The sequence below is a fragment of the Chionomys nivalis genome, chromosome 2 (genome assembly GCF_950005125.1).
Source record: "Chionomys nivalis chromosome 2, mChiNiv1.1, whole genome shotgun sequence".
Lineage (NCBI taxonomy): Eukaryota > Metazoa > Chordata > Mammalia > Rodentia > Cricetidae > Chionomys > Chionomys nivalis.
The window spans coordinates 24468886-24485703 of NC_080087.1; the positions used below are offsets into that span (position 1 = coordinate 24468886).

At 42.2% G+C, this 16818-nt stretch overlaps 1 protein-coding gene across 3 annotated transcripts in view; it reads right to left on the minus strand.

Annotated features, from left to right (window-relative positions):
• Window positions 1–16818, minus strand: part of Utrn (utrophin) — a 528929-nt gene that overhangs the window by 406874 nt on the left and 105237 nt on the right. For all 3 annotated transcript variants that reach the window (XM_057761785.1, XM_057761787.1, XM_057761786.1), the window contains one exon: window positions 700–761. In XM_057761785.1, the coding sequence (XP_057617768.1) occupies window positions 700–761 (62 nt within the window). The remainder of the gene's footprint in view (window positions 1–699; window positions 762–16818) is intronic.

Consider the following 16818-nt stretch of genomic DNA (forward strand, 5'->3'; position numbering starts at 1 on the left):
TCAAGAGACTGGAGAGAGTGCTCCCACCGAGTACAGTTTCCAGCACCCATGCATATCTTGCATGGCTCACACTGTAACTGCAGTCTGTATCTCCAGTCCTAAGGGACCTGACGCTCTCTCCTGATCTCTGAGGGTGCCAGCGTGCACACGACACACATACATGTAGGCAAAACAATTAAAATAAAGTTTTCAAACTGTTTTAAAGACAATCAGAGAAATGTTTCTTCTTCAGCTTCATATAGTAGAGTCCCACGATCAATCAACACAAAGGCTGTCCCCACACAAGACTTGGGGCAGAGAGGGGGAGTAAACATTCTATAACTATTGGCTAGCCACATTTGTAATCAATGTGAAACCTCTCACTTCACCATGCTCTAACACCCCCACTCAGGAAGGAAGGAAGGAAGGAAGGAAGGAAGGAAGGAAGGAAGGAAGGAAGGAAGGAAGGAAGGAATCCTGAGCATTGTGCTACAAAGGTTAGAAACACTGAGAAAGTGCAGATCTCTGAAGGAAAATGAAGATGGATAATGTGATTTAGCCACATTCACAGGTAGAAAGCCATCATCGCTGCACGGGACAGAAAGGCTGCCGGAATGGTTAACCGTGCTAAGGGAACTGGTCATCTTTTTTAGCTGCCTGTGCATGAGTCAGAAGGAGGCACGAACAATGCAGTAAAAAGTCCATCTAAGTCTCAGTTACCTTAGAAAATCGAGCATTTATCCATTTGGTAAAGGTTTTCTTCTGAACGTCATTGTGCTCATCTACAGGAGAGAAAGAGAAAACGAGAAAAGATGAGCGTTTATTCGGCTGGAGGATGTGATAAATACAACCTTCTCCTTCCTGGGAAGCTTAAAATAGACATTTATACAGCGTGAGGCAAAGGACGCAGCTGACAATGAACCCACAGATGGGCCCGGTGTCTACAGGAAAAGTGAGACTCGGTTACCTCACCCAAGAAACCTGGTTGTGCCCGCTAAACCCAGGTAGATCACACCCAGTTATGAAATCCAGGCTTGTGTAGTACAATTTAGACTCTACTTAAAATGCATGTAACATTTTCCGTTGCATTTTAAGTACACCATCAAACACAATAAACATGTTAACATGCATGCTGGTTGGTTTTAAGTATCAGCGTGCTATACTCGAGGATCACCCGTGAAGAGAGTCTCCATGAGGGGGTCAGGTGGATGTGTGGGGGTGGGGAATTGTCTAGACTATGCTAACTGCATGGTCGAAGAGTGGTATCATCCAGGTTAGGGTACTAGACGGCACAAAATTGGAAACAGCAAACGAACAGGAGACATGCAAGCGTTAGTTCTCTCTTTGCTCTTGATGGTGGATCTATGCAGCTGTTTAAAGTTACCGCCTGAACCCCCACAATAACAGACTGTAACAGATTGAAAGACAAATAAACCTGTAGCGGCCGATCCCACAGAGCATGGCTTCTGGCTTGGATTTTGCAGTGTTAGCACCTAGGCTTTGACCTGCCTTCTGAGACGCTACCTTTTGTCACTAATACTGTTTTTGATGTGTTTGATTCTTTTTTTTTTTTTTTTTTTTTTTTCGAGACAGGGTTTCTCTGTGGTTTTGGAGCCTGTCCTGGAACTAGCTCTTGTAGACCAGGCTGGTCTCGAACTCACAGAGATCCGCCTGCCTCTTCCTCCCAAGTGCTGGGATTAAAGGCGTGCGCCACCACCGCCCGGCATGTGTTTGATTCTTATTAAACATGTTGTGAGAGGACCTGGAAAACCAAAAGGCCTCATGACTAAGAATTCTTGAGCATTTGATTCCTTCAAGGGACTCCAGGTAAGAGATTTGGACTTGCTCCGGTGTAAATTGTGTAACAATAGAAAAGGCCTTTTGTGTAGAAATGGGCAGTCAGTTCACAAGGAGCAGGTTCCCTGCTGCTGCTGCCGATTCAAAATTCATCCTGGAGTGACCCCAATTCTTTCACAGACCCACACAAAACAGAACACCAACAAAAACCCTTTCAGGCAATGAAGTCAGACCAACATGTCCCCCCAAAAGTTACCCAATACGAACTTAAGAGTTCATAACTATCCCTTCTACAGAAGTTCTATCCCTTCAAAAACAAAAGGGTAAGATTTCTAGTCAGTTCTCTAATTCTTTCCCTGCCCCCCCCCTCAAAAATACCAACATGGAGTCATAGTGGTTTTAAACTTTATAAATATGTTAATATTTAATTTTATTATGTTTAGATATGTGTGTATGTGTGTCTATGTGTGGTGAGTGCAAGTGGCCAAAGAATCCAGAGGAGGGCATCTGATCCTCTGAGGCTAGAGATACACGGGATTCTGACCACCATGTGGGTGCTGTGTGAACTCCGGACTTCTGCAAGAGTGGCAAGTGCTTTTCACCACTAAGCCATCTCTCCAGCCCCTGAGACCAACATTCTGACAAGCCAAGAAACTAGAAGAATTTAAAAACATTTTCGACTTCTTTGGTTTTAATTTCAAATTCACTGTGCAAGGCAAGCAAACTTCAAGCAGGTGGAGAACCCCAAACTCCTTGAAAATGAGCAAAGTGAAGGAAGTGTGTGAGGAGACCACCCGGTACAGCAGCTGCAAAAACAAAGTGCACGAGGGCCAAAGAAACCACATCCCCATCCACTCCTTCTGTGACGTCATCCAGCTTCAAAGTCCTTTTCTGTCGTGTAGAAATAAATATTAACTTATTGTAAGGGGATGTACTGGTAAGTGAAATTTTCAAGGAAACCTTGGTGTGGAGGTTTGAATGGAGGCTTCCATAGGTTAATGAATTCGAATACTTGGTCCCCAGTTGGTGGAATGATTTGGGAAGGATTGGGGGGTATGGCCTTGTTAAAGGTGGTGTGCAACAGGGGCAGCCTTTGAGGAATTAAAAATCTATGCCATTCTAGCTAGTTTTCTCTCTCTCTCTCTCTCTCTCTCTCTCTCTCTCTCTCTCTCTCTCTCTCTCTCTTTCTCCCCCGGGGCTGATAAGTCAGTCAGATGGAAGCTCTCAGCTACTGCTGAGAAACCATGCCTGTTGTCTATTGTCTGATCCCACGTTTCCTGCTATGATGGCCATGCACTCGAACCCTCTGAAACTGTGAGCTTCAGATTACATACTTTCTCTCGTAAGTCACCTTGGTCATAGTGCTTTGTCACAGTAGTAGAAAAGTAACTAAGACACCTGGTATCATTGTCACAAGGATGGTATAACTACTCAGTTGTAAACTAGAATCTTCAGATCTATGAGGCCACATAAACTTTTTCTCCTGTAAGCTGTTCTGGTTGATATTTTTATCAACTTGAACAAGCTACAGTTATCTGGAAAGAGGAACCTCAATAGAGAAAATGACAGGAAATGCTTCTATCAGATTGGTCTATTCACAAGTCTGTAGGACAGTTTCTTTTTTTTTTTTTTTTTTTTTTTTTTTTGATTTTTGAGACAGGGTCTCTCTGTAGCTTTTGGTTCCTGTCCTGGAACTAGCTCTTGTAGACCAGGCTGGCCTCGAACTCACAGAGATCTGCCTGCCTCTGCCTCCCGAGTGCTGGGATTAAAGGCGTGCACCACCACCACCCGGCTAGGGCAGTTTCTTGATAAATGATTGATGTTGGAAGGCCCAACCCACTATGCATAGTACCACCCCCAGCAGCCAGTTATGGAGATATAAAAAAACAAACTGAGCAAGCCAGTTAGCAGCATTCCCTCATGGCTTTTAGTTCAGTTCCTAGTTCCAAGTTCCTACTTTTACTTCTGGCTCCATGGACGGTGACCCAGAATATATAAGCCAACGTTGTTTTTGTTCATGGCGTCTTTAACTTTACTTCATAGATATAGACAACTGGCTAATATATAAGTTTTTGGTAAATTTGTATTCTACTGACTTATGGAAGATGTAGCAATTTGAATGAAAATGGTCATAAGGGGTATATGTTTAAATACTTATTCCACAGTTAGTGAAACTGTTGGGAAGGATTCGGAGGTGTGGCCTTGTTGAAGGAGGTGTGTCACTGAGGAATGATCTTTTGGTTTCAAAAGCCCACACCAGCTGAGTCTCAGTTACCTCTCTCTGCTTCCAGGTAGGAGATTAGAATGTAAGTTCTCAACTACAGCTCCAGCACCATGCCAGCCTGTCGCCATGGTCCCCGCCATGATGGTTATGAATTGTAACCCTCTGGAACTGAGTCCCAAACTAAATGCCTTCTTTTATAAGTTGCTTTAGTCATGGGGTTTTGTCACAGCAGTAGAAAAGTAACTAAGACAGAAGCATAATTTATAATTAAAAGGCTGCTCCTGTGATAAATATAACAACTCTAGAAAGAAGGTATAAGTTACAGATCCATAAAGGAAATTGGAGAGCAAGGCACAAAGGGAACAACAGTATCAAAGGACACTGCTCTCTAAGAAACTTCTTGATGTTAGCAGCACTGGAAGGTGACCTCCCTCCCAGAAAGAATGAGGAAGACAGCAATCAGCCCTTACTTCAGCCTTATACATTATCTGATCAATGCCACAGAGTCAATAACCAAGGAGACTTGCTTACACAGAAACAATGTTCCACCCTTTACCATAAAATCCCAGGACAGAGCTGACAGCATAGCCAGGGTACAAGGCTATAGGATACATCCACCTGCAAACGGAAATGGCATAAGCCTAGCTGAAACGAATTTAATTTTAGACATCTGTGTTTAGGGCACTTAAAAATCCTAATAACAAAAAAAAAAAACCCTAATAACTTGTTCCATGACTCCAAAGAAGGTTTGGTTTTAAATTTTTCTTATATCCACTATCCTTTAAGCCTATAAGAAATAGAAAGTCCGGAAATAAACTTTCTCTTACTCTCATAATGTTCACACAATTTAAGAATCCTTAACAGTAAAAATGAGGAAAACACTAACATATAAATAACTACATCTTATTACTTAACATATTTCAAAGTTTTAACCTTCACAAGCATAATAAGTCTAGACATATGGCCCAGTGGTAGCCAATGTGCCCAGCACAGCCAAGGCTCTGGTTCCAATACCCAGATGGGTGGGTGATGGGGAATAATTAAAGTATCTAATGATACACAGGTTTTCCTCCATAGGTTGGCCAAATAAAAAATTACCTACCATTTTATCTTTCTATATCATCAATCATATAGAATTAAATCAAAATTTAACAATAAAGTCTGACATAAAGAGCTATAAAAGTAGGGCAGTGTTTCTTCTAACACAGCCTACAACATTTTGGTAAAATCAACAACTATATACACCTCAGTACCTGAAATGAAATAGAGTGTTTGGAGATAAAAGATAAGATCCAGGTGCTCAAAAATACCCACAAAATGTACAAACATTCTTTTTTATTTATCTACCTATGGTGCTTTGAAAGAAAATGGCCCCCAAAGGGAGAGGCACTATTAAGAGGTGTGGCCTTGTTGGTGGAAGTGTGTCATTGTGGGGGCGGACTTTGAGGTCTCCTTTGCTCAAGTTTCTCTCAGTGTGCCAGTCAGTTTCCTTCCTGTTGCTTGCAAGATGTAGCGCTCCCAGCTCTAGCACCAAGTGTGCCTGCACACTGCCCTGTTCCCCATCATGACGAAAATGGACTGAACCTCGGAAATTGTAAGCTGCCATCCTAATAAATGAAATGTTTCCTTTATAAGAGTTGTCATGGTGTTTCTTCACAGCAATAGAAACCCTAAGACATTACCTAAGACAATTAGAGGAGGTAAGAAAAGATTTGCATTTAATATACCTGTAAGTCAACCGCTCTTGCAACCCATGATCTACAAAGATTCAGTAAATGAACAAGAAATAACCTGTAGCTTTTCAATCAGAAGATGAAAAATGTAAAACATGAGGAACAGGCCCTTCCAGAGGATTGGAATGGATTCGCAACACCCATGTTGAACAGCTCAAAACTGCCTCCATCTCCAAAGGATTACATGCTTTTGGCCTCCTTGGACACCTGTATTTATATACACATACTAACACCACACACATATGCACACACGCACACACACAAGCATACACACACAATTCTAAATAAAATGCCTTTTAAAGAAAACAAATGTAGAGCCATTGCTAGTACAATAACTGCCCTCCACGTCACAATTTACTAAATAATCCTGGCCCAAATTCCTCATCAGCAAAAGAGACTCAGAAACATTGAAAAAACTGTCATATTGTTCTCTTCTATCCTTCACCTCCCTAGAACATTACACAGAACCTTCCTCTCCAGGGATGTAGTCTGTGGTAGAGTGATTGCCTTGCAAGCCTCGGAACCCAGAATCAACTCTATTTCCACAGAAAAACATAAAAGACCTGCAATAGTCACAAACTAAGCCAGGGAGACGCCTCAACGGGTATAGGAGCTTATTGCTAAGCCAAATGGTCTGAGTTTGATTCCTTGAACCTATATGATAGAGGAGAAACTAGACTCCCTATATGTACATCCTGGCCCACATGCACACACACACACACACACACACACACACACACACACACACAATAAATTAATACAAATACAAGGAGAAAACTAGGGAACTGGAGAGATGATTCAGCAGTTAAGAGCACTTACTGCTCTTCCAGACGAACAAGGTTCAATTCCCAGCAACCACACTGGGCAGCTCACAACTAACTATAACTCCAGCTTCAGGGGATCCAATGCCCTGTTCTGGCCTTCATAGGCATCCGCATACACATCACACACACACACACACACTCACAAATGAACCTTAGAAAACATTGGGAACAGTTTCAGTCTGTTATAGTTTTCTTCATCATAAAACCAATCGATTGGTTTAATTCCTCAGAAGGAATGTTCATGAACCCAACATAACTCACATCTAATTAGATTGATCCCATACTGACTGAAGGGGTGAGAACAACGTTCGGGCTGATCCACCTGCTCAACTATGCATTTTTCCAGGGTTCTTAGCTTAAACCACTGTTTTCATTACGCAGGAATTTTAGAATTCTCTTTGAAAGCCTTGGCTGTCTTAGCAAATCTCATCATTGGTGACCTTTCTCCATTAGGGGAAAAAGCACGGGGCTGAATTAGGAGAAGAAAAAAATGTGTTAAACCCCTTACAGCTGCTCTTCCAAATTCTTCTAAATATTTTGCTCTTCTGAAACACTCCTGACATGTTCATACAAATCCAAGAGCCTTTGATGCTGCCTGGCCTAGAGTTTTATCGCTGTGATCCGGAAGAAAAGTGGAAAAAAAAAAATCAACCAGACCAATAAAGTCTGCATGGTTTAAAGTGTTTCCACTTCACCAGCTCAAGTGTGTAATAAAATGTCTCTTTGTAGAACTTTGCAATGAGCGGCTAGGTGGCTAGCTGATAGGTAAAGTGCTGGCCACAAAACGATCAGGACTAAGTTCAGAACGTCAGTACCCCTGTGAAAAATCAGGCATGGTGGTATGCCTATAATCCCAGTCCTGGGGAAGCAGAGATGGGATCCCAGGGGCTTGCCAACCAGACAGTCGAGCTGAATTAGCTAAATTCTAAATTCAGTGAGAGACCCCATCTCTCAAAAACTAGAGAGTGCCTGAAGAAGACAATCAACATTGACTCTAGCATCACAAACATGTGCACACAAAAATAAATAAATCGCGTACACACACACACACACACACATACATACATACATACATACATACATATATAAATTCAGACAGACAAACAGACAAGCCATCATGAAAATCACTAACATTAAAAGGAGAGCATTGTTCCCCCTAACAGATCACTCTGAAGCAATTTAATAGGGACCAACTGGCTGGCACTCACCTGAGTTCCCCAAATGCCAGCATTCAGAAAAGAAATGTGGACTATAAGAAATGTCTGGCTGGATGCCTTAGAACTCGGGCTGACTTTATTATTAAAGCCTCTTTCACAAGCACAAACACATCCCAGAAAGTGAGGATAGCTGCAGAAGCAATAAGACCAGTCAGCCTACACAAACCCCCACTTGCTCTTTTTCTGGGCTTTCTACCTCAGTGTCCTTTCATGCACCATGATAAAACACACACATGCCTTCTAATACTCTCCTGGTTTCTGTGCTCTCTAAATCAAATCAACTCATTTGTTCAAAGAATAAACATCAAAATACCACAGGAAATAATAAGTATCATCTAATCATCTGGAAGATAGTATCAGTCTATAGACAAAGAACAAGCCAACAGGAAACAGACCCCTCCCAAGCACAAGAAGTTGAGTCTCTCTGACCATACTCTCAGAGATCCAGGAAAAGCAAACAAAAAACCTTGAAACTAAAAGTGTAGCCTTCAAAATGATCCACACTAAGGATGTGAGATGTTGAAACACCGAGTGTTTGCTGGGTGTCCAGTAAGCAATGAGAAGCCCAAGTCAGTAGCTTCTCCATCTCACTTTCCAGAGCTCCTAAGCTTCACTTGAAAGAATGTGTAAGATTTATGGGGACCCAACACTGCCTTAAACCTTCTCTCTAGAGGTTCATTTTTGCAAAGGGAAAAAAATCTTCAAGCCTTAAATATTGGGGGTAGGGCTTCACCTTGGGGGAACAGCAATTGCTGGAAGGCACGAGGCCCTAGGGACAGCCCCCAACATGGTAAACAGTATTGTATGTGTGCTGCCCGCACTGGATGCATGTTGTAAATGCTTCACTTTGAATTTCTGTCCCAGGACTGAACTTTCTTTAAAATCAGTTGTGGTAAAATAGAATGACAAAGTGTCGCCCAGGGAGACTGAGTGACAGTGCGGAGTCACTGCCAGTGAAACCCCTAGAAACCTGAGTTTTGTTTTGCTTTATGACTGATGAGAGATTTAATCACCTCATGAAATAAAATTCCTATGAAATTGGATGTCTCATGTCACCTTTATTCCTGCTAAACGGGAACTCTCGAGTAACGGCTTTCATCAACAGACAATTCTAGATTTAGGGAAACTCTGCAAATGAAAGTTTTAAAAATTTAACATAGAAAACAGACGTGATCTATCTTCAGCCTTTAGCATGAGTTCCGCTGTCAACAACAAAAATATATCCTTACAAGATGCAGGCAATCACCCAACAGTCTCATTTCAGCTGATTTGTGTTATTCCTTTCCCCATATTGTGAGGGATTCTTTGAACGCCCCATAAATTGATACAATCGCACACTGAGATTTTCTCAAAAATTCAGCATCTCTCAAAAAATCTTGCAGAGTGGAGCTTGGTGGTACAGGCCTGTCACCAACTCTATGGAGGAATATGCACAATGGGAGCAAGCTTAAAGCCAGACTGGACCACCAAAGGAGGCTCTGTCTCCAAAAAGCAAATTTTTAAAAAAGAGAACAATATTGTCAGTAGCCAAATATTTGACTACGTTTGTAAGCAGCAATATTTTTTCTTTATAGCTGATGTGCAAAACCATTTTTTACATTTGTTTTACACTTATCTATTTTGCCTGTGTGTGTGTGTGTGTGTGTACACGTACATCAGTGAGTCCATGCACCCATGCACCACAGGCGTGTGAAGAGGACGACATGCTAAAGCAGATTCTCTGCATCCACCATGTAGGTTCCTGGGATGGATGGAACTCAGGTTGTAAGGCTGAACAGTAGGCACTTTGCCTGCCACCAGCTCAAAATCTTTTAACAACACAATCGTACCACTGTGCCAATCATGGTCCCTTTGCAACAATACCAGCATCAGTGAAGTCTGTGCCCTTCTGCCATGTCTCTTCTGAAGTACTTGTCACATCTTTTGCCTTAACGCCTGTCATAATTTGGGTTTCTATTGCTGTGATGAAACACCGTGACCAAAAATAAAATTGGGGAAGAAAGAGTTTATTTAGCTTATACTTCCATATTGCTGTTCATCTTCAAAGGAAACCAGAACAGGAACTCAAAACAGGAGAGAAACCTGGAGCCAGGAGCTGATACAGAAGCCATGGAAGGGAGCTGCTTACTGACTTGCTTTTCATGGCTTGCTCAGCCTCCTTTCTTTTAGAACCTAAGACCACTAGCCCTGAGATGGCACCACCCACCATAGGCTGGGCCCTCCCCCATTGATCACTAACTGAGAAAATGCCTTACAGCTGGATCTCATGGAGGCATTTCCTCAACTGAGGCTCCTTTCTTCCTCTCTGGTGACTCTAGGTAGTGTCAAGTTGACACACAAAACCAGCCAGAACAAGACCCCTGCATAATGTCTATCATACACATTAGGAGATCTCAGCATGCAAAGCAATACCACATGTCCATTAGTTAAGTCGCAATCTTGTTGCTCAAGAATCTCTCAAGGAATTCCCACATTTTTAAGTTGACAACTAATATTTATCATGAATCTGAATAGGCAAAAATATGTAATTTCTAGTTGCAGTTCTTTTCTCATTCAAATAATAGAGGAGACTCTTCTATTCCCTAACTGACAAGACTATTCCTCCCTGTCAAACTAATCAGCTATATCACACTTAAATCTCTGGCAAGAGAAGGCTGAGTTCAGTTTTCTATTTAAAATCACATTGATATATGTCTCCAGGGGGACTAGCTCACTTCAGAATCCTCTCTCCAGGATGTATAGGTGGATGGGTAGATGGGTGGACAGATAGATGATGGGTAGGTGGATGGGGGGGGGTAGAAGGGTAGGTGGGTGGATGGGCGGATAAATGCTGTCTGAATACAAAGCCTTACCCAGGATGTAATCGACCACTGGGCAACTGAATGATTCTTACAGGGGTGTTCTGAATTTTGTTTGTACTGAGTGCCTGACAGCAGGGCACCACGGTGTGAGTTGGGAATGTTGGGAGGTGTGCTATTCCATCAGAAACCAGGCAGGGAGCAGTGAAAGGTGGACACAGTGAAGAAAAGCGTCTAAGATGTGCTTCGGAGATCACCAGGAGAGCTAGCATTCATGGCCACAGAGGGCACAGTCCAGGGAGACTTTAGGGTGTGACAGTTCTTCCAATCTAGCATAACAGCAACCAGGGCAGAATCTACAAAGGAAGTCATTGTACGGCTGTCACTGTCAACAGCGGGAACTCTAAGGAAGCTGAGGAATGGGAGAAATGCATTCTTACTGTAACTTCAAATAAAGCTAGACTGCTAGAAATATTCTCATGCTGAAAAACTTAATGTTCATCCATGAACATGAATTGGCCAAGCCATATTTCCTGGGCATTCTACATTACTGATTAAAAAGAAAATAATTCCTTCTGTCTAGAAGCTAAATTCATGAGGTTCTATGAATCACTAGCTGGAAGGGTTCTAGCTATCTGATGCTGATTACAACATGACCCTAAGTTTTATTCCCAAAACTGTGCTGTCTAGAGAAATGTCACACAAGTAACACCATAGAGTTTTGAACTTTGTTTTGTTTTACTTCTTTTGGAGATGCTAGGGCTCAAACATAGGACCTCATCATATAGTCAAAAAAAGGACTCTACCAATGAGCTATATCCCCAGCCCTCTTTTTATACTGTTTATTTTGAGACAGGGTCTCACTAGTTGCTAAAGCTGGTCTTCGATTCACAGTATAATCTAGGCTGGTCTTGAACATGTGATCCTCCAGCCTAAGCTTGAGAAGTAGCTGGAATTATAGCCCTGTATCGCCAGACCTACCTTGACACACATACTTTTAAAATCTCTTCTGGCAACATTTTCAAAACAAGTAAAGTTCATTTTAGTATATGTGCTATTTAAAGGTTTATTTTTTTATTTAACCCACTGAATCTGAAATATTATTTCCACATATACTCCATATTTTACAGTGTATTGCTGTCTAACACCTGTTCTCATCGTAAGACTTTGTCCAATGCATATGTCATTCCCAGGACCATCTGAATCCAGATGAGCCAAGAGCAGGTGCCCAGGAGTCAGAGCTGTGGAAGATGAGTTTGACTCCAGAATATCTTTACATTTACTGTAGTTAAAGCCTTCATGACCTTCAAAAGGACGAAGAGAAACTGCTTATCTTGCCTGCTAAACAGGCTGTCAGACTGCTAAGGAGCCCAGTGCTGATACTGACTGATTAGTGAATGCCAATGTCCACGGCAGTATTCTATCTAATAATTGTCTTCATTCTAACCCTGAGAGGATGGATACTCCTATAACTCAGTTTCAGGCATTTGGAGCTCATTGTGTCAACCAAAAGTAAAAGAAAATTTAAGAGTGCAAATGATTATTTTGGCTTAGATCATTTTATAGAACGTCTGCTCTAGTAAGTGAATAAAGAGAAACTCTAGTGTTCAATGAAAGCCTTGTCTCTTGCTCAGTGGCAGTTAATGTAAAACACTATACAAAAGGCCAAACAATGACACTGACTGAATGTCTTATTATTATTCTGTTTCCGTGAAGAAACACCATGACCAAGGCAACTCATAAAAGAAAGCATTTCATTGGGAACTTGCTATCAGTTTCAGAGACTTGCTCCATTGTCATCATGGTTGGGAGAGTAGTGGCACACTGGAAGGCATGGTGCTAGAGAAATAACTAAGAGCTACCTCCTGATCCACAGTCATAGAGAATGGCATTGTGCCTGGCATGGGCTTTAGAAACCTCCAAACTCACCTCTAGAGGCATACCTGCTCCAACAAGGCCACACCCCCTGACCCCTACCAACAGTTCCTCTCAATGATGATCAGTCATTCAAACATATGAGCCTATGGAGACCGTTTTCATTCAAACCACTCACTGAGTGTCTACTATACATGATTCCCAAAACAAGTACCAATAGCACTCTCAAGAAGGTAGCGTTCTTGGGCTTGAGAGATAGCTCAGCCAGGAAGGTACATATGGTAAAAAGCATGAGGACCTGACTTCAACACCCCAGAATCCACAGAAAAAAAAATCCAAGCATGGTGGTGCACACTTGTGATCCCAACATGAGAGAGGCAGAGGCAGGTAGGACCTTGGGATTGGTTGGCCAGTCCGGTTGGAAAGCTCCAGGTCCCAAAAAAAAAAACAAACAAACTGGACAGCTCCTGAGGAACGGTGCCCACGGTCATCCCCTGGCTTTCAAATGCATTTTTATACTGTGCACACACACACACATACACACACACACACACACAAAGAATGTATGGCTATTACTAACAAAAGCAGATAAGACAAGTACTGAAAAATAGGCCATTTTAACTAATATGTTACCTACAGATACATTCAGGAATATATAGGAAAGATATTTCTTGATGTTGCAAGGAAGGAATTTAAGAATAATTCGAGGGATAGTTTGCATTTGAGCCAGGTCCTGTTATGTGAGAAATAATTGCTGATTGAGACATGTAAAGTGGTCAGAACATGCATTTGTGAAGAACTGAAGGGCTGCAGGCAAGCCCTAATGGATGGAAGAGGATGAAATGAGAGAGTTATATAAGCCATTTGCTTTCACTATGCAAGCACACACCATGATGTAAGGGGGCTTTAGTGAAACTGATTTTAAAAATGGATGCAGAACATCCATGATAACTTCTAAAAGCATGCAGAGCTGAGAAGGGGGAGATGGAAGCAATAGAAACCGAATCCTTTGAAATATAGATTTTTTCCCCTTAAACATTGAGTACATGCATGACTACAAAGCCAAAAATTAAAATATCACTCTATTTCTAAGAAGATTCTAATTCTCATACTCGATTATTTTAATTTCTAGATTTTTTTCAGTTCTATAAAAACTATATACTGTGACATCTCAAGATGTCCTTCCACTTCCAGCTTGACAAATCAGGAAGAGAGGTTGGTGGCCAAGACACAAACTGAGCTGACAGGTTTGCCTGTGTACATTAATGGGGGATAGTAAGAATAAGAGAGCCCATTTGTATCTATAATTACAGGCAAATGTTGATGGGAGGAAGATATTTACATGACAATAGGTAATGACAAGGGTCCCTGTATGAACCAAAAATGTATTAGGATGCAAAAGAAGGGGGCTGGAGAGATGGCTCAAAGGTAAAGAGTACAGGCTGCTTTTCCAGAGGACCTGGATTCAATTTCCAGCACCCCACATGGCTGCTCACAATTCCAATTCTAGAGGATCCAACACCCTCACATAGAGATACTTGCAGGCAAAACATCTGTGGTGGTTTGAAAGAAACCTCAAAGAAAGTGGCATTATTAGGAGGCATAACCTTGTTGGAGTGAATGTAGTCTTTTTGGAGGAAATGTAAAGGCGGGCTTTGAGGTCTCATATATGCTCAAACTACACCCAATGAATCAGTTCACTTCCTGCTGCCTGCAAGATGTAGAATTCTCAGCTCCCTCTCCAGCGCCGTGTCTGCCTGCATGCTTCCATGTCCCGCCACAATAATAATGGACTAAACCTCTGAAAATGTAAGTCACCCCAATTAAATGATTTTCTTTTATAACGCCATGGTGTCTCTTCATAGCAATAGAAACTCCAAGACAACATCAATGCACATAAAATTAATTAATAAAAAGAAAGGAAGAAAGAAAACAAGAGATGCCCCTACCCTTTTTTACGGTGAATCTCACTTATTTGTTAAACAGGAACTCACCAGATTAACCTGTTTGTATTTGCACCTCCTTTTTCAGTGGGCTTTGTACTTCAGTCTGAAAGGGTAACTAGGTGAAAAACAACTGCACCTATGGAAGGCACATGTCCCCAAGTCAACTCAGTAGAGAAATAATGTGCAAGATAGGGTCAAACACTCAACATACACTTTTTGGAATACAGTCAAATACTAACAGCATAAAATGACAGGGTATGGGTCACTTACAAAGACGAAGACAGTAAAGAATATATATATATTCTTGTATATATATATATATATATATATATATATATATATATATATATATATACAAGAAATGCCATAGAGCACAGCAGAGTTGACCCTGCAGACAGAGGTGCTGGTGAGCCAGTACTGAGGGCATGAGGGGGGCATAGCTGGCACTGCCTCCCTCATCTGTTATGTGGTAGTGGTGGTGAGAGAAAGATGCCCTCCCCTCGTAGCCACTACTGCCTTCATCTGGTGAGGAAACTGACCCTTGTATATGGAATTTTTCTGTCCCACCCAATCCTGCAGTTGTTCAGACCCAAAGAAACATACAGAGGCTTATACTAATTATAAACTGTTTGGCCTCTTAGCTCAGGCTTATTACTAACTAGCTCTTACAACTTAAATTAACTCAAAATTCTTATCATGTTTAGCCACATGACTTGTTACCATTTCTCAGTATGGCATTCTCATCTTGCTTCCTCTGCATCTGTCTGGTGACTGAGTCTCTCTACCTTTCCTCTCCCCAAAATTCTCCTAGTCTGGTTGCCCCACCTATATTTCCTGCCTAGCTATTAACCAATCAGCTTTTTTCTTAAGCCAATATGAGTGACAAATATTTACAGTGTACACAGGCATTATCCCACAGCAGACCCTCCCCTTTAACAGCTGCAATACTCCCACTCTGGGAAAGCAGGCCCTGCACCTCATCTGGGAAGCACAATAGAGCCAACCCTGTCAGCCAAGGTGTGGGTGGGCCAGACCCAAAGCTATGAGTTTGGGAAAGCTGTCCCCATTATTCTGTCATGTGGGTAGCTGAGCCTCCCCCCTTACCAGCTGCAGTATTCAGGAAAGTGGACCCTGCAGCTCACTTGGCCAATATGGTAGAGCTCACCTTGTTGGCAGAGGCACAGGTGAACTGGCCCTGAGGGAATGAGAGTAAGATAGCTGGCCATATCTCCTTCATCTGTCATGTGGTGGTGAAGGAGAGAAGAAGATGCCATTCCCCTTGCCCCCTGGCACCTGTGATGAGTGAGGGAGTTGACCTTCCCCCTTACCAGCTATAGCACTAGTGAAAGCTCTGAACCTCGCCCAGGCATCACAATAGAGCTGACCCTCTTGACAGGGGTGCAGGTCAACCTCCTGAAGACTGTGAGCATGGGAGAGCTGGTACCACCCCTTATCTGCCATATGGTGATGCGGACAGGGGATAAACAACACAATTATGAGAGAAAACGTGACATGTTTGTCATTTGTTTGTGTACTTTAATGACATGACACCTGCTACAAATATGTTTTAATTTTTAAATGTGGCCGATGATATATATTGTCTTCTTTTCTCTATTTGAAGGGTTTTAAGTTGTCACAATTTAAAACCAAAGCATAATGTCATAAACATGAAGAATGATTGGTAGCACGGCTTGGGGGGTGACGGCACTTTCTCTGCAAGCCTAACGGCCTGAGTTCTGTCCCTGGACCCCTGACCACGGTGGAAGGAGAGAGTCCGCTCCACAAAGCTCTCCTCAAACCCCCACACATGCAATGCGTGCGAACAAGAGTCATTCTAACAATTAAAATTTCAAAACGGAAAGTCCACTAAAATGCAATCTTTCGTCCAAGATAAACATTTATAAGAAGCAGGAGAAAGTGTCAGGGAGGAACAGTCTGTTCTGACTTCAAAAGTCAAGGGGAAAACACAAATTTCTTCCCGCGAAAGATATTGCCTGAGAAAGCAGCCGTACAACACAGCCCTGGGCTTTAAGGAAGCAGCATACAATGAGAAGAGAAGCATTCACAGGAGCTACTAAAATCTCTTTTAAAAACTTGAAAAGCATATTCTGCTAGGACTGGGCAAGAACCAGATAAAATCTACAATGCGGGCAGACATTCATCCCACTTCAAACTCAAGTCATTCCCCTAGAGTGCTGACATTAGTACACTATTCGTTATGTCCTTGTCACAAATTAGAGCTCTCAGCCAGGGCTCTATCCTCTGTTGGTACAGTGCTTGCCGAGAATGCGAGAAACCCTGGGTTCAACCTCAGCACCAGATAAACAGGGCAAGGCTGTAATCCCACCACATGGAAGATAAGACAGGAGGATTGCTGCAAGTTAGAAGCCACCACAAGCTAAACGGCAAGACCCTGTCTTAGAAA